The sequence below is a fragment of the Microtus pennsylvanicus genome, chromosome 3, assembly GCF_037038515.1.
Source record: "Microtus pennsylvanicus isolate mMicPen1 chromosome 3, mMicPen1.hap1, whole genome shotgun sequence".
NCBI classification, from domain to species: Eukaryota; Metazoa; Chordata; class Mammalia; order Rodentia; family Cricetidae; genus Microtus; species Microtus pennsylvanicus.
Window position 1 is genome coordinate 87960561 of NC_134581.1, and position 26101 is coordinate 87986661.

At 48.1% G+C, this 26101-nt stretch overlaps 1 protein-coding gene across 1 annotated transcript in view; it reads left to right on the forward strand.

Annotated features, from left to right (window-relative positions):
* The window catches only part of Kcnj5 (potassium inwardly rectifying channel subfamily J member 5), a 31192-nt gene that overhangs the window by 1538 nt on the left and 3553 nt on the right, over positions 1 to 26101 (forward strand). Inside the window, exon 2 of the mRNA XM_075966422.1 lies at positions 20797 to 21735. Coding sequence (XP_075822537.1) covers positions 20799 to 21735 — 937 coding nt within the window. The 5' untranslated portion in view covers positions 20797 to 20798. The remainder of the gene's footprint in view (positions 1 to 20796; positions 21736 to 26101) is intronic.

The following is a 26101-nucleotide window of genomic DNA, read 5'->3' on the forward strand; positions in this document are numbered from 1 at the left end:
TCTGGGCCCTAAAGGGCACATCTAATCCTCTCAGGCAATGCCTTTGCTTAGGTATGTCTCCCCCATCGCTGTTTATTTTGTTTTGAGAGACCAAGTATCACTCTGTAGCTGCTGCTGGCCTTGAATTCACAGAGATCAGCCAACCTCTGCCTCTGGAGGGCTGGGATTAGAGGCAGGACGCACATGGTGCCTGGTTTAGGTGAATACCATTTTAAATCCCATCCCAGCGTTTCCTAGGCTCTGGCAAGTGAGCAGAACAGAGTGATGTGGGAATTTAGAAGCAGATTGAACTGGGTTTTGACATAAAAGGGTTGGTTAGACCCCTTGGGATCAGAGATTATTAAACATGTACTAGTCTTACAGGGGAAAGCTCTGCTTCCAGGGCAAGTTGTATGGTCCAGGGTGTGCTTGGGAGCACGACTGAATCAGACCACCGTTGAAAGAGGAATCATCACAGAAATAACTTCATCCTCCAACAACACCCAGCCATCTTCCCCGGACTTACTACCTAGCTTTCTAACAGAAAAGAGCCCAGTACCCTGGCATCGCCTCTCCAAGACAGCTACCAACTGCTGGCCACTCAGAAGCAGCATTTCTTGCTTAAGACCGTGTCTGTTTTTAGCATAAAATGAGTGCGTTCTATGCTCCATCTAGCAAGCAGGTCAGCTGTGGGGGGAGAGAAGACGGGGAGGGCAGGAGACAGATGGGACTGGTCATCCCCTCTGTCCAGAGCTGTCCAGAAGCCGAAATACCTACTCTGTATAAAGTCAGTTCTCAGCAGGATTCCCCAGTATAGATTTCCCTGAGGCTGCCTTCCACATGCTGGGCATGCAGAACACCTCTCTTTGTGGGTCCCATGGCCTTGCTTCCTCTGGTACATGATGCATGAGTTGCAAGTTCCCTCTGGGGTCCTCTGCAACTGTGTGACTGGGTTTCTGGTCCATCAATCCAGGAGCCTTCTAAAACTGTTATGGTCATTTGTGATGAAGGTTACCACACAGCAGGGTGCCCAGTCTTGAGTTCCCACTCATGTTTAAGGTGTTGGGATTCTGCATGCCTTCTGGGGCCAAGCCCCTGAAGTAAATGCTGGAAGTTCATATACCTGAAAATTCCACCCACTTCTGAATGTTATTTAGAATCAGTTCAGCATCCTAGCATGCCCCCAGGAATAAATAATTTTGGAGTCTTTTGATTTTTTGTATATATATATATATATATATATATATATATATATATATATATCCCCTCCCCTCCCTTCTTCCTCCCTCTATTTCTACCCTCTCCCATGAGCCCCACACTCCCAATTTACTCAGGAGATTTTGTCTTTTTCTACTTTCCGGGTAGACTCTCTTAGGGTCCTCCTTGTTGTCTAGGTTTTCTGGATTTGTGAATTGTAGGTTGTTTTTTTCTTTGCTTTATGTCTAAAAGTCACTTATGAGTGAGTACATATTATATTTGTCTTTCTGGATCTGGGTTACCTCACTCAATATGATGTTTTCTAGATCCATCCATTTGCCTGCAAATTTCAAGATGTCATTATTTTTTTTCCTCTGTGTAGTACTCCATTGTGTAAATGTACCACATCTTCTTTACCCATTCTTCAGTCAAGGGGCATTTAGGCTGTTTCCAGGAGCCTTTTGGATATACTCATTTAGGCGGGGTTGTTTTCCATTAAGAACATTAGCTAAAACTTGCCTGTATTTTTCAAGCCTATACTGACCAGATTTTTAGGCAGGGAGTGGAGGACAATGGAGAGAAATTGAGTGGAGGCAGGACTCCACCGGCGGCTCAGTGTACCCATTTTCAGACTAAGCTTCTCACTGCGTGAACTGGCCACTGAGAGGCAGTGTTTCTGAAGGGACCCCCATCATCAACTGTCTGCTAAGACGCTTGTCAGCCTTGGGAACATTTCCTTTCTTTCTTTCTTTCTTTCTTTCTTTCTTTCTTTCTTTCTTTCTTTCTTTCTTCCTTCCTTCCTTCCTTCCTTCCTTCCTTCCTTCCTTCCTTCCTTTCTTTTCTTCCTTTCTAGAGACAGGAGAATGAGAGTTTAGATACAAGGAATTACAGGGAGAAGTTTGAATAAAATTACTTACATAAGAAGTGGCCTTCTTTAAAATTATTTTAAAAGTGAGGAGAGGAAGCCCAGTGGAAGGGACTGGGTGGCTGTCCTGGGTGTCCAGTTCCTCCTACCTCGACTTTCTGATAAGGGAGCTATTCTTGTCAACAGAGCCCATGGTGACAGCAACCTTTGCCAAGAGTTGTGTTAATGCTAAATGTCAAAAACGAACCTTTATCACATGACTCTGGAGATCCTGGCTGGAGCTTAAATGTTAAATTCTGCTGTCATTGGGGACCTGAGCAGGCTGGGAGCAAAGGTCAGGGTTAATCTGGCCAGTTAGCAGGTAGCAACAGCACTTCCTGGTCACCAAGGACAAACCCCCAGGCTGGCCAGAGTGTCTGAGATGAAGGGGAAGAAGTTGGGTGGGGTTTGGCAGGCACCTCATCATGGCCCTGAAGTGGCCACCAGGGCTGGGAATGCTGCCTCTCAGCTTCTCTCCCATTCCAGCCTCCTGATCTTGCAAAAGAGATCTGGGATTCAGGTCTGGCTGTGTGAGCAAATGAATATTCGGATAGAAGGTTGTATTATTGGCTTTGATGAGTACGTGCACCTTGTATTAGATGATGCAGAAGAGATTCACTCTAAAACAAAGTCAACGAAACAGCTGGGTCGGATCATGCTAAAAGGAGAAGCTGTTACTCTGCTCCAGAGTGTTTCCAGCTAGAGGCTGCCAAGCACTGGAGAAGTCGAAGAGGAAGTACAGTGCTTTCAAAGGGGTCATCTGTTGGGAGCACAGTCCCAAAACATTTATTCATATTGTCTTAGTGGCCCTGTGTCATTATCAGGTGACAATGAATGCAGTGAGCTTGTTTTTTATTACATTAAAAAAAAAAGTCAAGGAGATGGATAGACAGCTCCGAGATTAGAACTCATTGCTCTTTGGGTAGATCGGACTTTGGTTCTCAGCCCCCATATCTGGGAGTTCACAACTCACGTGCAGGTGCACACATCAGTGAATAACAAAATAACTCTTTTTTTTTTTTAGTTTAAACTTTTCCATGGTGGCTATCATTTTACATTCCTACAAACAGCAACCAGTAGCCCAGCCTCTCTGCACCCTTGCCGACATTTGCTGTCACCCCTGTGCTCTAGCCTTTCTGACAGGTGTGTGCAGTAGCTTGCTGTGGTTTGCTTGCTTTGTTCCCGTGGATAAAGAGCTAGCACCTTCCACTGTGTTCGTTTCCTCTCTGTTCATGTCCTGCAACATCTCTGGCCTGTTTTCTAATTGGATTGTTCTTTGTTTCTCGAGTTTTTTATACAGTGTGGGCATGAGTCCTTTGTCAGATATGCACTCTGCAAGTATTTCTCCCACTCTGTAATCTGTCCTGTCATCCCCTTAGAAAGCCCTTTTCCAAAGCAGATGTGTTCATGATGAACATTGTCATTTTTGTTGTATGGATTACGCTTTTGATGTCAAGTGTAAGAACTCTGCCCAGCTACCCTAGATCCGGAAGCGTTTTCCACAAGCTCTCTCCTCCTCTTACAGCTAAGATCCATTTTGAGATTTTTTTTTTTATAAAGTCAGAGACTTCAGTTCCCCCCCCTGCACTCTAATGTCAGATCACCCCTTCCTCATTTGTTGAAAAGGTGATCTTTTCTCCATTGAATTTCTTTTGCACTTTTGTTGAAAACAAATTTAATCAAGAACATTGACTATCGTTGTGAAGGTCTCTTCTGGCTTTCTGCTCCTTTGGGCTCTGTGCATCTCCTTCTACCACCACATTCCTGTTTACCCCAGCTGTGTAGTGATTCTTGAAATGGGAGGATTGATCCTTTCCACTTTATTCTTGTTCCGGAGTTATTTTACCTATGCTGAACTGTTTATCTCTCTAACGGATCTTAGTAAAATCTTCCTTGTATGCGAAAGAAAACCCTTGAGATGACCTTCCTGTCACCTTGGGGAAAGTCCCCATCATTATCACAGTTGCCTTTGAATCTGCAGACTCGGTGTGCTTCTCTGTTCAGTTAGCTCTCCTCTCTCCTTCGGTCGCTTCCACACTTTGCAGTCCCAGCAGTCCTTGTCCCCTCTACCAGAAGTTAATTGTAGGACGCTGGGGATCACGGGATTTCTTGGTTTGCTTCCTGGAAAATGGGCCAGACAACACCCATCTTGAAATGGCATAGAAAAGACTGAAGATGATGGCAAGAACCTCACAGGTGCACAGGAAGTACGATGACAGAGTCCTTGGTCGTTCTCCTTCTTCCTTTTCAGAAGAACCTCTGCTTCCCCACTCTGTTGTTGTTGTTTTGTCTTCTGTTTTTTTGAGACAGGGTTTCTCTGTGCAGTGCTGGCTGCCCTGGCACTGGCTCTGTAGACCAGGCTGGCCTCAAACTCACACCGACCCACTTGCCTGTTTCCCTGGTGCTGGGATTAAAGGCCTGTGCCACCACTGCCTGGCTGCTTCTCAACTCCTGTCTCCAGTCCTCTGTCCTTCTATTTTTCCCCTGTTCTTACCAACTTTCCCCTTTTTCATCCATCTTCCAAAGACATTTACATCTTTCCTGTGCCTTGGGACCTAAAGCCATTCTCTCTCCCTTGTTTTCTGAAGATGTTGAGGGAGACTCTAAAGCTGACCAGCCTGGGTTTTAAACTTAGAGCATTAACTTGGTGCTTTGATGAAGCTTGCACACACACACACACACACACACACACACACACACACACACACACTGTGCTTGTGTTATCAACCAGACAAGGGGAAAGAACTACCAAATGTCTTGTCTGAAGAGACTAAGTAAATAGTACACACACAGTGTTCAGAATTAGGTTTCAACTGTAATTCTGGGGACCATACCTATTGTACCCTTGTTCCCTGTTTTTCCCTCACTCCTGGCCCATGTCTCCCCTCACCTCACCCTTTCCCTCTACATAAACATTCCCACACTCACCCCATCTGCTGGCTTGCTGTTCTCAGCTCCGCACTTCATGTGATCCTCTCTAACCATCCCTGACCCATCGGCACCAGCCCACGAAATCTGTCCCCCAGGCCTTAGAGGGAAAACAAGTATCTTTTCATTTCATTTTTGATTTAATTATTAATCCTCTTTATTATTTAATGCAGAATTCATACAATGTGGAGTTACAATGAAGACACGTATTAAAATTACCGTGTTTGCTTTCATAGAGATGCCAGGCTTACAAAGAAAAAAGATACTAGACAGATACAAATGTGTGGAAAATGGAAAAGGAATTAAGTTGATTTTCATGCCTTTTTTTAATTCATGATTTTTCATACATCTTCTGCAGAGGACTGGAAGGGTACCTTGCACTATGCAAGTACGCCCCAGCCAAGTATCAAAGCGAATGGGGCTGAGGGCAACCCCCAGCAGCAATCCAGGGTGAGCCACAGAATATTCCAGCTGAAGGAAGCTAGCAGTCCTCTCCACAGAGGTTTCTCTTTTTCCTCCCTGCATGTTCTCAAGAAGTAAAGTACCAAGCAGAATGCTAGGGCTCTCTCTCCCTCCGTCCCTTCCTCCTCCTCCTCTTCCTCTTCCTCCTCCTCCTCCTTCTTCTTCTTCTTCTTCCTCTCTCTCTCTCTCTCCCTCTCCCTCTTCCTCTCCCTCTCCCTCTCCCTCTCCCTCTCTTCTGGTCCGCTCTCCCTGGAAATCCCACAGCGGCCATTTAGTCCCCATTTAGTCCCCTTCTGCTTGCGTCTTCGTCACAGCTCTCAGGATTCCTGTTTCTTTAATGACACAATAGCCAGGGGATTAGTCCAGAGCACTTCTAATTGGACACTTATTTCTCTCCAGACACCAGAAGCCAATGCAGGAGGCTTTATGACTTCCTTACACAGGTGATGGGGTATCGGTCAAGGATGTTGTTTGAGCCAGCAGCCAATCACCACCTTGATCTGGGCAGCCTGAGGGTCCAAAGGCCTCAAACTCACCTTCTGCTCTTTCTTTAGAGCCACTTGACCCCTTTGTTGTGCGGCTAGAAGTCAGGGTCACCTGTGAGGCCTGCTGTGAAATCACACAGTGTCCCCATTACAGCCTCAGTGTGTCTGTTGGTGGCTTCCTAAGAAGGAGGGGCAGTACCAATGCTTTACCAGGTACCTCGACTTTGCAGCTCTAAAATGGGGCTAATGCTATCAGAGTCTCATGTCTGTGGGAGAGCGTTGGAAGAACCCAGGAGAACTGCAGACACCATTGCTATCCCATGATTACACTGATGTACGGTAGTTGTCCCTGTGCGATTCTAGCGAAGGGGCCGGGGATATTACATTGGAATTCGGCAAGATCAGATGGCAAGTAGTTTCTTTAGCGTGATGATTCCATGGGCATCCTTATAGGGAAAGAGACTAAGGGTGGAAATCTATTGGGTAAATGTGATCCAGGGAACAGGTGTGGTCAAGAGAGTCAGGATTACAATTCCTAATCAAGATCATTGGATTCTGATGGGCAAGAAGAAACTTGGGTAGTGTGGGCCCCGGGCTGGGCTCTCCAGCTTCTCTACATGTGGCCTTGGGCAAGTCATCTGTCTGCTCTAAACCACAGTTTCTATCTGCACAATGGGTGCATAATATTTAGCACCTAATGTTGTCAAGCTAACATAGGTAGAGTGCCCAGTTCAGAGTTGTCAGCACACACACACACACACACACACACACACACACATGCACACACACACACATACACACACAGGCATGCACGCCCCACATTACTTACAGAGTTTTTCTACAAAGAAGACAGTACAACCTGCTGCAAGATATACACTGAACACATGCTTACAATAAAGCTAGAAGATAAATAAAGCTAGCAGAGTTTGAAGCTGTGGGGAACACAGCACAGACGCCCCTTTCTAAGCATGGTGCTCTGGCCTTCATATCTGAGCCCAAGGGTGGCACAGCGGAGTGACTCTGCCTCGACTTCAGTCCCCTGTCTTTTTCTCTGGCTTGACTCTGCATGCGCCTTATGCTGAAGGGCCGCTTTCAGGGCTCTCCTCTGAGGAGCAGAGGCAGCTGGGATGCAGGCCAGGGGTGTCCTGAGCAGAGGAGACTGCACGTCTGTGACAGATCCCCAGAGAACGGAGTCTGTACAAGGCTGATGGAGAGGAGCCCTCATCCACCCCTGACTTCTGCTTACCATTCCCTTGGGTGGAGCTTTTCTCAGCCCATAGCCCGGCAACCAGAGCACTGTGCACAGATACAGCCCTGCAGTGATGACGTGTCCCTTCTGACACCATCTATTCCTAGAGTCGCATTGCTCCTGGCTCTACACTCTATCAAGTGCCCCTTGCCCTGCTCCTGGAGCATGGCCTATGCTTGTCACTGTCCCTAAAGCCACAAGAGATCTTTACTGTGGTTGTAGGAGAGCCTTTTTCCAGGGCCTTCTGCTTAGAGCAAAGTTAAAAAAAAAAACATGTATTCCTCAAGCTCTTGTGAGCCTCGCAAGACATAGCAACAGCCTGGGTATAAGCGCTGGCACCTGCATTCAGCCCCACTTACCTGGCATGGTGCCACAGTCCTACTATGCCACCATGACTTACTGCTGGTGATTGGCATCCATTGCATCTAAGACAGACAGTGGCAGTGGAGAGGTGACCTGCTCTGCTCACTTGTCCTTACAGCCTCTCTGAAGGGCTTGCATTTGCAATCAGAACTCTCTTCCCATTGAGAGCCTCGCCACCACCATTAGTGAAATGGACGACCATAGCCCATTGCCCAGTGTGCTGTTCCCTGCAGCCCTCCGGAAGGAGTGCTTACTCATGAGGAAGAGGTGTCCATCTGCATGACAGAGGGGCTGGGAGGATAAGGTTGTATGGAGCAGCCAGGGCTTGTAGGAACAGAGGAGACAGCCCTTGACCCCTCTCTGTTGGGGAGCGTGCCCAGTTTGAAGCCCCTGCCTCCTTTTGTCCTGCCAGTGCACCAGCAGTAAAGACAAGAGAAAATGTGCCAGGAACACCATAGCTCAAAGTACAGTCTACCTCACTCAGAGAGGAGGCCCCTCTCCCACACAGGAGCCCAGAAACATAATTTGGCAGATGCCGAACATGGTTCCCAGACACCTATTTCTTTACCTTGTACAATGTTTCCAAAATTGAACCCACCATCATAACACAGATGATAATGCGTTATCTTTTTTTTTCTTTTACTATTCGGACAGAGTCTCCCTGTGTGGCCTAGTCGGCTCTCTCTGAAACTTGCTGTGTAGCCAAGGCTGCTCTCACACTGGCGAGCCTCCTGCTTCAGGCACCCCAGTGCCCAGCTCCATCTCCAAATCTTTTCGTTCCTAGAAGAAAAGCAGTCGATGCACAGCCTCAATTCCACACCACACCACCCTGACACCGTCCTTCCACAGCACACTTATACAGGGCTGCTACAGTCCCCACCGTGCCTTCCCGTGCTCCCTAAGCTACAGTCCCCACCGTGTCTTCCTGTGCTCCCTAAGCTACAGTCCCCACCGTGTCTTCCCGTGCTCCCTAAGCTACAGTCCCCACCGTGTCTTCCCGTGCTCCCTAAGCTACAGTCCCCACCGTGTCTTTCTGTGCTCCCTAAGCTACAGTCCCCACCGTGTCTTCCCGTGCTCCCTAAGCTACAGTCCCCACCGTGTCTTCCCGTGCTCCCTAAGCTACAGTCCCCACTGTGCCTTCCCGTGCTCCCTAAGCTACAGTCCCCACCGTGTCTTCCCGTGCTCCCTAAGCTACGGTCCCCACCGTGTCTTCCCGTGCTCCCTAAGCTACAGTCCCCACCGTGTCTTCCCGTGCTCCCTAAGCTACGGTCCCCACCGTGCCTTCCCGTGCTCCCTAAGCTACGGTCCTCACCATGCCTTCCTGTGCTCCCTAAGTCAGAACGATTTTGTTTACATTTACTGTCTGTTTGGATAATTGCTTTTCCTAGACTAAAGAGAAAGAAGTATTTCAAGTCTTTATAAAACAAATTATCCAATGCAAACCAGGCTAAGAGGCACATATTTACAATCCCAACACTCCAGGGGTGGAGACGGGAGGACCAGAATTTCAAGATCATCCTTGGCTTGAGGCCAGTCTGGTATATACTGAGACCCCATTTCAAAAAAAAAAAAAAAGGAAAGAAAAAGAAAAAGAAAAGAAAAGAAAACGAGGTGTGAGAAAACATTACATCTGAGTTAAAATAGGAGAACGCCTGTTATCTGTCCAAGACTGGTAAGCAGCTATGCAGGGTCTGCCTAGAGAGCCCAGGGCAGCTGTGACTCACTGGCGCCTCCTATCAGCTTCTGTAGGCAGCAGAGGTCAGTGCCCAGCATGGGTTCTGTTTGCTACCAGCATGTACACTGCACTAGGCACAGTATTCCGGAGGAGCAAAGTATTTCCCTTGACTCCTGGCAGAAGTAGACTCTCTCAGACGAAGAGTAATCCAGTGGGGGGTGGGGGGGGAGTAAGAACGGAACAAGTGGCTGCCACCCAGTCTGCTGTGTAGGGTCCAGTGTGTACGCAGACTCTTCCGCGAGGGAAGGGGGACAGCGTTAGTGATTCTCCCAGCAGGAGTGATGCTCCCTGGACCACAGGGGGGGGGGGGTCTCGATCTCCTGGGAACAATGAGGGACAATGCTGTCATCTGGCTCTGGGGTATCTGGAAAGAAGCCGGAAGGCCCAGGGAGAAGACAGCCCCAGAGAGCAGAGAAGCAACCATGCCGCTAGCAGCCTAGGAACACGGCAGTCAATATTAATTGGCTTCCTGGCACAGATCAGGTGTCTGTCAGTCTGGCTGCAAGCTGGGTCAGCTTTCTCGAAGCCATGGAAGCATGGAACAGCTTGGCCAGACTCTGAGAGCTGGCGGGGAGCAGCCTGCGCGCAGAGCGTGTGAAGTCAAGAGGAACCCGGCCCTGCCACTCAGGCGCTGCAGCCTTAAGCAGGTTAGCAGGTTACTTAACGGCTGTGCGTTTATGATTTGCAGCACCAAGCTATTAAAGGGGACGGGAGAGACGTGGGTGAGAGGATGCATCGCACAGACGCCCAGAGCGGAGATTTGGCTTAGCATTAGATACCTGAGCCATTATTCCTGCTTGGCCCCTCTCCTCGTGACAAGGTTCTGCTATCACGATAGGCACTGTGTGCTATAGCTTTGCTGACCCCACCTCACCTGCTCAGTCGCACCCAGTTAAGAACAGCGCCTTGGATCTCATATCATTCTTCACGGAGCTGAGCTGGTGGTCATTATGTCCCCTGCCATCCCTTGAGCTGGATGAAGTCTGGGAATAGACGTGTGCTCTTCACTCTCTCGCCTTCCAGAGCCTCTTGGAACCTGAGCTGGTTGCCCTGTGCACTCGGGGTGGGGGCAGCCCTGCCACTCAGGAAGGTACTGAGGGCCATGAGTGATGATGTCACTGGGACACCTTGGGGAAAATGTAGATTCACCGAACCCCAGACTCAGTGAGTCAGAACCTGCATTTCAACAGTTGCTCCATGAATGGAAGGCATGTCAAAGTGGCTAGGGTGAGCTCCTCCGGTCCTCTACCCCTCAGGGCCCCGCAAAGCACAAGTGTTCAGTGGGAATTCATTAACCGACTAATTGGCTGACTGGCTGGTTAAAGCCTTGCTTCTCATTCCCTTGAGCTTTCACGCTTAGTACCTTCTGTGCTGTGACCCAGACTGACCTAAGCTTACCAGCGAGGAATTCAAGATTGGATCCCACCTGAGTAGCTAGACCAAATAGCAGCAATATGACGGGGTTTCTCAGGAAATCCCTGATGGGTTTTTTAAAGATTTATTTCTGCTGGTCTCTGTGCCATTAGGCCTCAGAGTGCTCTAAAAAGGATTTTGCCTTAAGAATAATTTTGAAATGCTGGAAAGTCAAGATTTTTCCCCCAGAAAAAAAAAAGGCCAACTTTTCAATGTTGTTTGCACACAGGCTTTTGGGAGATGGAGGGGACATCCACTGGCCCCTCTGTGAGAAAAAGGACCCTCAAGGTGAGGAGATTGGGCCTAGCCCATTGTTGAATTGTACCAACCCACCCCCACCTAGAGCTCCAAGACCAGTTGTTCCCATTCTTCTGGGGACAGCACCTCTCTGTCTCCTCTTCCCCAACCACCCCCTGGTATATGGCAACCTAGTCATAATGCCTCTGTGCAGCTGAGGAAGTCCATATGTATCTGGGGCTTTCCCTGGACAGCTGGATGGCCATCAACCAGTGGACCAGAGTGTAACATGAACAGGGGCCTGCTTCTTTGTTGCTTCTGTCCTGCCTGGTTCCCACAACTGTTTGGCCGCAAAGAAAATCACACATAGGTCTCCATAAATTATAAGCTGATTGGCCCATTAGCTTTAGTCTCTCACTGGCTAACTCTCGTATCTTGATTAACCCATTTTTCTGATCTATGTTAGCCATGTGGCTCAGTACCTTTTCAGTGGGGCAGATCACATCCTGCTACTTCGGTGGTCTGGGCAGGAGTGGGAAGAATCAACTTCCTCCTTCCCAGAATTCTCCTGTTCTCATTACCTCATTTCTATTTCCTGTCTGGTTTTCCCACCTATACTTCCTGCCTGGCCAATCAGCGTTTATTTGAAATATGATTGACAGAATACAGGCAATTCTCCCGCACTGGAGAGAACTGAGGGTTTTGTCCCAGCAGTGATGCTGTCCTAGACTGCCCACAGGGGGGGTGACCAACCCTCCCATGTCACTCAAATTCTCCAAGTCCAGGCTGAAAGCCTCAGGTCTTGGGGCTTCTGGGTTCTCACTGCATGCTGAAGCCTCGGGTCCTAGGCCCCCCAAATGGCCTTCTTGGGGATCCCATTCTACACTGCTCTGAGCTGCCCTCGCTGCAAGGTTTTCCAGGTCACACTGTGCATGGTGGGTGCTTCCTCTCCAAGGCAGCATCCCTGGAGCAGTAAGCAAGCTGGCCAGCCTCGAAGAACTACTCACAAACCCTGCCCCAGCTCTGGCTGGGGTAGACTGGCAAAAAAGAAACGTTCTTAGAAAGTCCTCCAGACTTCAGACGCGGCTTCTTGGGGGGATGAGAGGCGAGGTCCCTAATTACGGTATGGAAGGAGGAGGAATCCAAATCTACAGGGTATGTGGTGGGGGGAGGAGGGGTATAAAATAACACACCAGGGTCCTTGGAAAGATTTAGAAGCTCTTGTTTTCCATTTTTATAAAACAAAATCTCCTTCAAAATGGAGGAGATGGAGCCATAGGCTCAGGAGGGTCTCAGCCCATGAGCTCACCCTCCCTGACTAGTGAACTGTGAACAGAGGCGATCTGGTGGCTGAGGGATCCTCCACTGAGCATCGAATCTGTACTGTTTCCATTTCTGCCACAAGAGATGGCCACAGTCCTAACTCAGGTCTCAAAACAGCATCCACTTAGCATCAGAGGGGCAGCTACTCTGCGATCACGACCCTGCTCAGTTCTCATGGGGAACCTGAGCTTCTCTTCCCTGCTCCTGGGGATGTGAGAAATCCAGTCTTTGCCTTTGTAGACTGTGGCTGCCTTGACAGCCACCACCAGCTACGCTCTGTCCCCAGAGACAGCCACTTGCTGCATAGACCCTTCTACCTTTAAAGGAAAGAAGAAATCTACCAACTCCTGCTTCAGGAAAATCCTTCAGAGGGTGGCTACCATTAGACCAGGCTGACATCACCTTTGAACTGTACTAACTATGGGAACAGGGAATCCAAGTCCTGGGATTTCATGGGGTGTGGGAAGGGATAGGGATCGTGGGGGCATCTTAGAATCCTGCCTGGTTAAATGTGCCTTCTCTATGCAGGATATAGACACCGTTTCTTCTGCCTTTAACACTCCCTGCTAATCAGTGCACACTTTAGAGGACCAAAGCAGCCCAGGCACCACCCTTTGGGGCTCTCTCAGGTTCTAACACTTCAGTGTAGTTGCTCTGAGGAAGTTGGGGTTCCTTTTGTGGGTCTCACTCTTGTTAATAAACAAGTTTAAAAACACACTCAGAAGGAACCTGTAGGGTCATTTTATTAGCATTTCAAAGAAAACCTATAGACCAGGCAAGCTGAAAAAAAGGATGGACAAGAGGAAGTGAGATAGCTGTGTCATTTAACTTAGAGTTCAAGAAGGCAGGCAGGTTCAGCAAGGGTGACCAAAACCTGCTCTGTGGTGGGAGTGAGAGGAGATTTAGGTGTCCAAGGTGTCATGGGCATTTAGGATTTTGCCTGGTATCCAAATAAATGACAGAAAAAAAGGGAAAGGAAAATTTACTGTTATTATTTAGTTAGAACTTAGAAAAGTGGGCAGGCTTAGCAGCAATGTACAGCAAAAGCTTTTTTAAAAAGTGTTCTGTTTTATTTATTATTTTATTTTATGTGTATGGGTCTTTTGCCTGCATGTATGTCTGTGTACTATGCTCAGGCAAGGCCCACTGAGGTCAGAAGAATGCATTGGATCCCCTGGAACTGGAGTTACAGACAGTTGTGGGCCGTCATGTGGGTGTTGGGAATTGAACCTGGGTCCTCTGGAAAAGCAGCCAGTGCTCTTAACTGCTCATCCACCTCTCCAGGCTCAAGCTAAAATTCCATAAGCAGCTCATAGACATGTATGGACATTCTTCCAATTAGGAAAATGGTTTTCCTGTGAGCTAGTCCCCTGGCCAGTGACTGACAGGCCTAACTGGACTCTTTTGTGGCTCTTGTCAATCACAATTTGTTTATCTACCGAATTCTGATCATATTCTTCCCCTCCCCCAACTCCTCCCAGATTGTACCCACATCTTTATCCACCTGACTTCATCTTCTTTCCTCTCTGATTTTCCCCTCCCAGCATGCATCAATTAAAAACAGTTTCTTGATTAGGGATGGGACCTCATGTCCATTTGCCCTCTCATGGCTGGGATGTTTGTCTGGTTTGGACCTGTGTATATGCCTATGGACACTGTCACATCTGGGAGTTCATACGTGCGTTAGTTCTATTGTGTCTGGAAAGTGCTGTTCCTTGGAGTCATCCCCCCCCCACCACCTCTAGCTTCTTTACTCTTTCTCCTTCTCTTCCACACAGCTCTCTAAGCCTTGGGGTTCAATACAACCCATCAGGACTGTGTACTACAAAGTCTTTCACTCTCTGCACGCTATCCAGTTGTGGCTCCCTCTCTTAATTCCAGTCTACTACAAGAAAAAGCTTCTCTAATGAGGGCTGAGTGATGCACTGATCAATGAGTACAGCATTATGTCATTAGAAGTCATTTTACTGCTTTGTTCCTTTAGCGGAATAATAGTAGGTTTTACTCCCAGGCCCAAGATGTAGCTAGTCTCAGGTTCTTGGCCTCTTTAGTAGTATCAGTTATGGCTCTCTCTCATACCGTGGGCATTAAATCCATTTTTTATACATTAAATCCAATTTTTAAAAAGTGGTTGGTTACTTCCATAACATTTGTGCCACTATTGCCTGTGTTGCAGGCAGATCTCTGTTATTGGTTGCAAGGTTTGTAACTGAGTGCTATTGACGATTACTTTTCTTCTCCGGTAGCATGCAAAGTACCTTCCAGCAGCATGAATGCTAGTCAGTAGGCGTGAAGCTTCTAGTTGGGTACCAGATCCATTTCTTCATGTTTCACATAGTAAGTGTTAATCTTCAGCAATAGGCCTTACCATCAGGTAATGGAAAGTAACCGATAGTTTGTGATGTTTTGGAGGGGAGCCTAAGGAACCCCTTTGGCCAATGACTTAACATCAACCTTTTTGGTCATTTGTTTTTGGTTTTTGAGACAGGGTCACATTGCATAGTTCTGGCTGCCATGTAGACCAGAACATCTTAAAATTTGCAGAAATGTGTCTTCCTCTGCTTCCCAAGTACTGGAGTTAAAGGTGTATGCTGTTATACCCAGCTTGACATTACCTCTTAAAGGGGGAGAAAACAGCATATAATGTTCTAATCTTTACTGCAGATCAAGACCACTGTTTGACTTCAGATTTTTTTTTAACTAGAAGGAAGTTGTGGTCTATTAACGGACTTCACTAAAGCCCTGAAACATCCACCCTTTCTTCTGGTATTTTAAATCTTAAATTGAGGCAAAGCTGATGCTTTCCTTGCACCATCAAAGGTCTCCAATGCTGTCAATCTTATCATCAGATTTACTCAGAAGAGAGCCCAGATATCTCAGCAGGGACATGAGTACGTCCTCCTCTGTGCCTTTCTCTAGTGTTCTTCATCTCATATCCCGAACTTCAGGGCATGCAGATGGTAACCCAGCTCATGAGAGAAAGAAAGGAGGAATTCAGGAAGATGTCTGTGATTCCCATTTTCATAATTGGGAAACTTAGTCTAAGCTAAGACTCTCAGCCCAGAGCTCTGTCCAGGAAATGCCACCAAGTCTGAGGATGGCTCTAGTCAGACTGCAATGCAAGGGCCCCTGGTCCCTAGCATTCTAGACCTCCCCAAGTCCCAGAGGCCTCTGCACTATGCTGGGTGTCTGTGGTGTCCTTTGCACCAAGATCTATTTAATGAATGTCAATTTCTCTTAGGCGCCATCTCAGTACAGCCCCTTTGATTTGGCCTCTTTGAGTCTCTCCACTTGTGTTTTGTATCAAAGGAAATGAGCCTCTTTGCTGGCCTTGAAGCTGTCTTTGCAGAGACCTTTTATCGTGTTCTAGTAGCTCTCCCCACCCCCAGGCACAAGGGGCAGCCAGAAGAGAAAGAAGTGCAGTCACAGGGCGGCCAGGCGTGAGAGGGTTTGCTCAGGTGGGAGCCTTGAAGAGAGCGGCTGGGATGCTCAGCTTGTCTCTCGCAGGCCTGTGCCTGTCTTCCTCCGTCTCTGCTGCCCACAGTTCTGGACACCTTGGGTAGAAAGAGACTGCGCTAAGATGAAAAGTACAGGTAGGCTGGGCTGCGTTTACCTTCTTCACTGCTCTGTATCCAGCTCCCAGGTCAGGGGCCGGACTCTAACAGATCCTTAATTAATACCTACCGAATGGAGGCACAGTTAGTTGAACTGATCCTAGAACATGATTTTTAAATGTCTGCTTATATTGTCCCTGAAAGTCTGTTTGAGTTGATGGGCACACATGACTGGAGGCCAGGATTTTCCAGAATAAGTCCTCTTTTAACTTTTGAAGAAACCTGGGCGGCAATGGTTCCGTGATCAAGGAGCTTCATACCCACACTGCAAACACCACTGAGGTTTCGTGTGCTTGATTTAAACGTTTCTTCTCTTGGTGTGTTTAAAATTTGGGGAAATTGCGCACCACTCTGCACTTAAATTGAAGGAAGGAGAGATTATAAATATACAGCACCCAGCGTAATGACAGAGACACAGTCTGAAGAAGATGCACTATTAGGTGATTCTGTAGAGCTAAGTTTATACAATCAAGATGGCCAAGTGCAGGCTCTATTACTGTTTGACGCTGTCTTGAGGGACCAGGTCATATATGCAGTCTGTCATCAATCAAAGCATTATTATGTGGTGCGGGGCTGCATCTTACTTATATTTGTTTCATGTGTCCTTTATAGGGCTCCCCACAATGACCCCCAAGCAAGGAGGGCAGAGAATAGTAGCTGAGATGTATAGCATAGGAAACTGAGGCTGATGCAGATAGAACTCTTTCTGTGGCCCACAGAACAAGTCTGTTGCACCATGAGCTCAAACCCAAGTCCTACCCGGTGTACCGGTAGCTGTGATCAAACACCTAAAGGAAGCCACTTGAAGGAGGAAAGGTTAGCTTGGCTCAGAGTTTAAAAGGATAGCCCGGTGGGAAAGAAGACATGGCCGCGAAGCAGCTGGAAGTTGCACCATGAGCTCAAACCCAAGTCCTACCCGGTGTACCGGTAGCTGTGATCAAACACCTAAAGGAAGCCACTTGAAGGAGGAAAAGTTAGCTTGGCTCAGAGTTTAAAAGGATAGCCCAGTGGGAAAGAAGACATGGCCACGAAGCAGCTGGAAGCCCTGGCAGGGAGAGCTTGCTCACATCTGGTCAGACCAGGGATCAGAGAACGGGGAGGGACTGCCGTAGCTCGTTTGCTTTCTCCTTCCCTGTATGAGTCAGTCTGGATTCCAGGTCATGGGGCAGAGCTACACACACTCAGGGTGAGTCCTCCCTCTTCAGGTTTGCCTCCCTGAAGACACCTGCACAGACAAGCCTGAAGTTGTGTCTCATTAGTGACCTGCGGGATTCTTAGCCCATTAACCCAACCGAGCCGACTACAGAACTTAGTCATCACACCCTAGGTGACACAAGGGATATTTTAGGCAAATCCATGGCGCTTAAATCAGAAATATGCAGCCTTCTCCCAGAGCACAACTTTTCCAGACCTGGGCACAGGTGTCCTAGAAAATATCACTCTGCTTCTAATACATCACAGGGCCCTCTGCTATACGAAGGCATAGAGTGTATTTAAAAATAGGAAGGAAACTGTGTAGGAAATCAGCAGAGCCAAGGGTAGAACACACTTCCCAAGTGCCCTGGACAGGACTCATTCTCATGGCCCTGCCATAGCCCTGCTCAGCATGTGTGGCTGGGAGAACTGACCAAACACTTCAGTTGGAAGCCAATGTGGGTTACCACAGCTGAGTTCCCGGGGTGCAGGGTCTTTGGGGTCACCAGCATGGTCTGCCAGCTCTAGGAATCTCTGGTCAGATGTTTGGCACAAAGACTCACCCAGGGGGCAGAACAAAATCCTGCAAGATAGCCCAAGCAATTCCCTTTTTATTTCATCCATCTTTGCGGCTACCGCATGTAAGAACAGGGAGCAGGTGGCTTTGTGCAGAGGAGGAAATGGCCAATGGATGTGGGAGACAAATGGCCCTTCAAGTGGATGACATTTTAAAGGTTACCTTGAAATTGCTTCGGCCACCCAGGTGGCTGTCACAGGATTCCTCAAGATGGACAGTATTGCCATAGTTGGCCAGCGGTTCAGCTGGTTCCATGCTCTATGTCACGGATCTTTTGCTCTTGTCTCCACTCATCTCTCGTCTTGTGAGTCCTGCCAGAAGAATTCAGATACGACACAGAGAACATAGTTAGAAGACAGAGTTTATTTCAGAGTGGCACGGGACACCCTCAGGGGGGTGAGAATGTCCCCAAGAGAACATTGTGTCCGTTTACATTTTAGACAGCCCACACTATGTCCAGTGGCCCTAAAATAGACAGCTGTTTTGGTTTCATCTCTTTCGGTTTGCTAAAATACCCTGACCAAAAGCAACTTATGAGAGGAAAGGGTTCATGTGGCTTATATAACCCCCCAGGTTACCTCCCATCACTGAGGGAAGTCAGGGCAGGAACTAGGGGCAGAAGCTTGACTGCTAGCTCACTCTGACTTGCTCCCTGGCTCGTGTTCATCTATCTAGCTTTCTTATACAGCTCAGCCCCACCTGCCTAGGGACAGTGCCGCTCACAGTGGCCCATGCTCTGCCACGTCAATCATCAGCCAAGGCAATCTCTCATAGACATGGCCACAAGCCGATCTGATGCAGGCAATCTCTCAACTGAGACTGCCCACTGGTGACTCTAGATTGTGTCAAGTTGACAGCTGAAGCTAGGACAACAGCTTCCCCAAGGGGTGTTTTCCCGTCCAGAGGATTGATGGGCCAGTTTGACTGGTATTGGTATGTATGGAATGCATACTGCTGACCTGGAACCAGCTTTAAAGTTATAAACAAATGTCCTCAGGCAGTTCAGGAAGTCCCATCCAAGAACCAGATTTGACTCAGGTCCCTTTCCTCTGACCAATAGCGAGAGTCCTACAGTTCCTGTCCTGGTCTTCACAGGACGTTGGTTGTAAAGAAGGAGTCCAGTCCTCATGTCCACCAAGCCTGCTAATTTCTAATCGGCTGTCTACCGGTTTCTAGAACGCTCACCAAAATGGTTTCCAGAAGTTTCCTAAAGTCCCCAAACTAGTGTTACAGAAGTTCCCACAAGGGACCGTGCCCAAATGGATTCCAAAGAGAGACTTACCAAACCCCAGGGTGAGCTATCCAGACTGGGTGCTTGGATCCGAGCCTGCAAGAGAACAATTTTACTGGCCCAGGTCAGAGTGGTTAAGACACTTTGTTGCTCAGCAAGTGCAACAAAGAAATGGAGGCCTAAAAGAAATGTCAGGTTCAGAGCTCAGAGAAAATTCTGGACGCAGCAGTCTCTTAGCTAAAGCTCGAGTCATAGAACATCACCATGTCGTCAGGGTTCAGCCTCTGGGGGTACAGCAATATAAAGTCAGATTCCAGAACTAAACTGGTCGCATGCTGCTTCCAGCATCCTTTCCTCAACTGAGAAATGGAAACACTAGCTCAGTAGAGTGGCAAACCCCAGCAATACCAACGCCACAGCAGCAGCAGGAAGACCAGAGTTGGAGGACAGCCTGGGCTACACAGTAGCTTCCCCACCAACCTGAAACTGTCTCAAAAACAAAGACTTTAGCAACAACAAAAGAAAAATGGACAGATAATATATAACCATTTAATTACTTGTGATAAGAATAAAAAAGCAAATGGAGGAACATTTCTTAGCTCAACTTCTGCCCCTGAGTAAGCTGTTCTCAGTAATCAGAGGGGCTCACAACCTCCCCATTCTTTATCAGAGTCTCAAAGCATTTTAGAGGAGCTTGAGCAGAATGTCAGGAAGGCAATGGATGGAATATTCCAGGTGTCCGTGTGTCTCTTTGAAGTGTGGCATGCCCTCTAAAACGCAGTCCTTTTGAAAGCCTCGGGGCACGAACATGTAATCCATCTCAATTTCTCAGGACTAACTAGATCAGATAGTTCAAGGGTGATTCTACACAGTGGTTTGTCATTTTAATAAGTACTCAGACGACCAGACTCCCCATCCAGACAGCGGGAGGGACCGCTCAGGGAAACAGGCATATGCCGCCTTCTCCTTTCCATCAGATGCTAAAGGATCCCAAATGATAAAGGAGGAAGGCAATGGCCTGTGCAGGGAAGCACAGGCTTGGGGCCAGGTGGGCAGGAATCCCAAAATTGACCTTCATACCCTCTTCCCCTGCTTTCATGTTTATCTTTCCTTTCTGCATGCAGCAGTGCTTTTGAACCAGTCTGGGCCAGGCGATCTATCCCGGTTTTGTATTTGGAATGTAGCAAGGAACACGCAGACACAGATCCTTGCACTTGAGGACCTTGTATCCTAACAAAATATTAGAAATCCTCATGAAGGGATGGAGGAATGGCTCAGTTGCTAAGAGCACTTGCTGCTCTTGCAGAGGGCCTGGGTTCAGATACACTTACACGGCAGCTCACAACTGTCTGCTACTCCATTCCCAGAGGGTCCAATGTCTTTGCTGGCTCTGCAGGCACCCGGCAGGCACACAGGGCACATACACACACAGGCAAAACATGTATATATATTTTTAAAAACTAAACATCTTTTTAATGCACTCTACGCAGTGTATAATGGGGATTGCAGTCACTAACTCCAACAGGCTATGATCTTAATCACAAGTGACAGTGCATGAAGCATATGAAGCGTTTAATAAACTGTGGCAATTATTATTTTTTCCAATTGCTCTCAGATTTCTCCAAATACCTTAAACACTTCATGTGTGACCAACCCCCAGTTTTTTCCATTCAACAAACTCCTGAGCATGTGCCACATCCTAGATTCTCCGGGGGCACCAGGGATACAAAGAAATGCTGTAAGAGTACCTGGTCCCGGCCCTTGAGAATTTCAGAGTCTGGGACACTGTGCCCTAGAAGAGACACACTTGAGAATCCCCAGAAGGGAGCAGCCTCCCGTTCCAGGTCTGTACTCAGAACAGGCCACTTCACTAATGATGGTGTCATTTAATTCATTGTATCTCAGCTATGGCTGGCGATTCTAGGAACGCTACAAACAAAGACATGGAGATAGGAGTCACTTCCCAGGACCACAAAAAGATTCCCAAGCAGGCACGGGAATACATCCCTATTGCCACCGACCGCACTCGCCTGCTGGCAGAAGGCAAGAAGCCGCGCCAGCGCTACATGGAGAAGAGTGGCAAGTGCAATGTGCACCACGGTAATGTTCAGGAGACCTACCGCTACCTAAGTGACCTCTTCACCACCCTGGTGGACCTCAAATGGCGCTTCAACCTTCTGGTCTTCACCATGGTCTACACCATCACGTGGCTGTTCTTCGGCTTCATTTGGTGGCTCATTGCTTACGTCCGAGGTGATCTGGACCATGTGGGGGACCAAGAGTGGATCCCTTGTGTTGAAAACCTCAGTGGGTTCGTGTCTGCCTTCCTGTTCTCCATTGAGACAGAAACAACCATTGGGTATGGCTTCCGCGTCATCACTGAGAAGTGCCCGGAGGGGATCATACTGCTTCTGGTGCAGGCCATTCTGGGCTCTATCGTTAATGCCTTCATGGTGGGTTGCATGTTTGTGAAGATCAGCCAGCCAAAGAAGAGAGCAGAGACTCTCATGTTTTCCAACAATGCCGTCATCTCCATGCGGGATGAGAAGCTGTGCCTCATGTTCCGGGTAGGTGACCTCCGAAACTCCCACATCGTGGAGGCCTCCATCCGTGCCAAGCTTATCAAATCCCGGCAGACCAAAGAAGGGGAATTCATCCCCTTGAACCAGACCGACATTAATGTGGGCTTTGACACTGGGGACGACCGTCTCTTCCTGGTGTCCCCGCTCATCATCTCCCATGAGATCAATGAGAAGAGCCCTTTCTGGGAGATGTCACGTGCTCAGCTGGAACAGGAAGAGTTTGAAGTCGTGGTCATCCTAGAAGGAATGGTGGAAGCAACAGGTAAGACATTTTGCCCTCCTCAGTCACCTGATCCTCTTCCTGCCCCCTGGAGCATTGACAGCCGTGGCCCTAGAATGTACACATTCGTGTGTAAGAATCCCAAAATGACAATGAGGGACACCCTGCTCCATCCCCAATGTGACCAAGGCGCAGTTACCCAAGACAGAGAGCACTAACAGTAGCTAACACAGACTGAACTCTCCAGCTTCTCGGCATGATCCTAGACTTTAAACATGTATTACAGCATACCTGTACCTCCATAGGGAGGATCCAGGGTCTAGAAACAGATGCACAAATGTGAGCAAGCAAGCACCATGAAAGCAGCAGGACCCCAGAGCCAGCCCGCATTTTCAATAGCTCAAAGTGCTTCTTGCCCTAAAAAAGGCATGGGGTGATTGGGAAGCCTGGGCTGATTAAAAGAGGTGGTGTTTTAGAGTGAGACATCATGGCCCTAGTGTAGCCCCCTTCAATCTCTCTAATGCTGTGACCCTTTAATACAGTTCCTTGTGCTGTAGCTACCCCCAATCATAAAATTAATTCACTGCTACTTCCTAACTGTACTTTTGCTACCTTTATGAATCATGATGTAAATAGCCGATAAGCAGGATATCCCACATGTGGCCCAGGTTGATGTCACTGCTGTACATGAGGGCCCCCTCATTAGGAGAGGATGCTGTTGTTTTTCTGTTTCGGTGATGGAATATCAATAGAATATGACTTAGAGCAACTAGGAAAGGAAACACTTTATTCATCTTCTAGGTCACAGTTCATCATTCAAGGAACTCCATGGGGAGGGGGGATTAAAGCAGAAACCATGAGGGAAGACTTCTTCCTGGCTTGCTCTCTCTTGCTTGCTCAACTTGCATTCTTATATAGCACAGGTCCACTTGCCTAGGGATAGTATCACCCATGGCGGGCTGGATCGCTCCACAGCAACCATCAATCAAAATAACCTCCCCCCAAATACACACATTCCCACAGGTCCATCTGATGGAACCAACTGAGAGTCCTCTTCCTAGGTGACTCTGGTTTGCGGTGATAACAAAAGTGAACCAGTGTAGATGGTACCCAGCATGCAGCCTTTCCCAAGTTCATGAGTATTTTGCACATCCCCCTTTTTAAAGAGCATCTATGCTACAGATCTGGGAGAGATGCTCTCCCAGCTGTCCTCTCTCAGGAGCAACCTGTCGCCTAGCTTTCCTCCTGCAGAGGCAGATCTTTCTGAAGGTGACCCAGTGAGACCAAGGTCTAAGAGGACCCGAGCTCTACTTAAGAGCCACAGGCACCACCTTCATGGTTGGACCTTCTGCTTCTTGGGAAGGAATGCCCACCAGCCAAATGCTGTGTTTGTCTTCCTTCATCTTCCTTCTCTTTAATTCACCATTAGACTGAGCAGCGTGCTAACCCCAGGGACAGTTTGTTCAAAACTCCCCCGTGCTCAGAATAACACTTCAAAACCTTGCAAATAGTGTTTATGTGCTTCTCTCCCCCTTTTACAGAGATGATGCTGAACTGCAAAAGTGCCAGGCAGACATTAAGTGTGCATATTTGGGGCTTTCATTTACAAGTCTCCAGCCTCTTCCACACGCCACACTGGTCTTTAAGAACGTTAGAGGCTTGGTAAAGGCGGCCAGGTATACCCGGCAGCCCTTGAGAATCTGACTACTGGCTGGGAGACTCAGACAAGCCTTTCCATTTCCAACTCGGAGTCAGGCGGGGTGATAGCAGGCCCTAGAGACTATGCCTAAGGCTGCCTGGCCATCTGCTGGGGGGCCGGAGCCTAGCCAGGAAGCATATGGTGGCAGCTGGAGGAGTCCCTGGGGCTGAGGGCAGTCAGGAAGCAGGAAGCTGATTCGTGTAGATGGAGACTCTAGGGTCATTGTGTCCTTGGTAACAGGGTCAGGCTAGAACAAAGGAGCACTTTCTGGGGAAGAAGCTCCTCTCTGAGGTCCTGAAGGAGGGATGGGGCAGAGGCAAAGTCTCATCGTCTCTTGGCGATGTCCTCACTGTCGCCAGTGTGCAGCAGGAGAGCATGCCCAGACCACGAGAAGAGGAGTGGATGCTGATCTTGTTTGCCCACCCCTCCTCCCACATGTCCCTGAAAGCCCTGGTCTATACTGTCCTGTCCTAACTGCTTGACGTCCCCTCCCATAAACTATGATAGCTAATCTTTGTTCTCTGTCTGTGGGAGGCTGAGACCACCTACTCACAAACGGCATGAGTTGTTTTGTTTCCTTGTCATGCTCATGAAACCCAGCATTGGTGTTAATTCAGGCCTAGGCTAAGTAACTCTTCCACACCCTTCCTATGTGCGTCTGGGCAAGATGCTTGAGCTTGTCTGCAAAGCAGGAGATTTAACCTGGTGGGAAGACTGAAGGGCCAGATGGAGTGCCACAGGTGGAACATGGAGTTGATATGTGCCACGGAAGGGAACAGATCCTGTGCCAGGGTCTTTTAGGAGTCTCTGGGAGCCTGCAGGCCCTGGGCCTTGGGCTAGACTGGTTGGTATCCAGCTTGCGTGTTTCTGCCTCTACTGGGCTGACTGGTATACACCCTGATTGGAGAGGCCTGGCTGGGGCAGGCATCACCCTGAAATCAAGGAGTAGGCTAGAAGCCCACTACGTATGGGATGCTTTGGGGAGCCCAGGCACAGATAACGGGAAACAGCTTTTGGCCTATGACCCCTCCCCAAGAGAAAGCCCAGAGTAGGAACTGGAGAAGACTCCTCTTCAGTGTCCGAAGAGCACAAGCCAGTTCTTCCTTGGGCAGAGATTAAATAAAATTTTGCTTTTCTGTGACCCTAAGCACAGAGGTTTCCTCATCCATAAACAAAACTGCCCTCCCTCTCTGGAGAGGAAGCAACACCTAAAAATAACACAGCCATGGCAGAGCAGCAGAGAGAGACACCAGAGACATCAGAGCATCCGCAAATCAGAAGCCAGGCTGGGTGTTAGCTTGCTTTCCCTTACTGTTCACACATGCATGTCTGTGTATGGATACACGTACATGTATGTGCTCATGCGTGTGCAGGCTTCAGTGTGTATGTCCCCTCAGAACTATTTCTCTATGCTCTGAATGCCTGTCAGCAGCTCTCTGGTCCCTCACTCTGAACTTTCCTTGTTTAAACCCTTGTCCTTCCTTCTTTTTAGTCAGTCTCTTCTAATCCTAGATACTGCTTTTAAAAATGTGTCCTTGTCTCCAACTATTTCATTTCCCCCTTTAGCATCTAGAAATGTGTTCCAGAATCTTGCAAGTCCATTTGTCATTTTCTTCACTGTAGTTTGATCTCCTCCACCACAAGGACCATCTCGTATTCAGCCTTATCTTCTAGATCCTGGGCACAAAGTAGAGATTCAAAAGGTGCTTGAAAAATGATTGGCGGAATAGGTAGTTAGATAGATGGACGATTTAATGAATGGGTGGCTGGATAGATGGATGACTGGAAGAGTGAATGCTGGGTAGATGGATGATTGGAGGAATGAATAGCTGGATAGGTGAATGATTGGAGGAATGAATGGCTGGGTAAGTGAATGATTGGAGGAATGAATAGCTGGATAGGTGAATGATTGGAGGAATGAATGGCTGGATAGGTGGATGATTGGAGGAATGAATGGCTGGATAGGTGAATGATTGGAGGAATGAATGGCTGGATAGGTGGATGACTGGAGGAATGAATGGCTGGATAGGTGAATGATTGGAGGAATGAATGGCTGGATAGGTGGATGACTGGAGGAATGAATGGTTGGATAGGTGAATGATTGGAGGAATGAATGGCTGGATAGGTGAATGATTGGAGGAATGAATGGCTGGATAGGTGGATGACTGGAGGAATGAATGGTTGGATAGGTGAATGATTGGAGGAATGAATGGCTGGATAGGTGGATGACTGGAGGAATGAATGGCTGGATGGGTGAATGATTGGAGGAATGAATGGCTGGATAGGTGGATGACTGGAGGAATGAATGGCTGGATGGGTGAATGATTGGAGGAATGAATGGCTGGATAGGTGGATGACTGGAGGAATGAATGGCTGGATAGGTGGATGACTGGAGGAATGAATGGTTGGGTAGATGGATGACTGGAGGAATGAATGGTTGGGTAGATGGATGACTGGAGGAATGAATGGTTGGGTAGATGGATAACTGGAGGAATGAATGGTTGGGTAGATGTATGATTTGATGAATGGGTGGTTAGATAGATGGATGATTGGAGGAATGAATGGCTGGATAGGTGGATGGTTGGATAGGTGGATGGTTGGATAAATGGATGGTTGGATAAATGGATGGTTGGATAAACAGATGGTTGGATAGATGAATGATTGGGTGAATAGCTGATTAGAAGAATGGGTGATGTATTAGTTACTTTT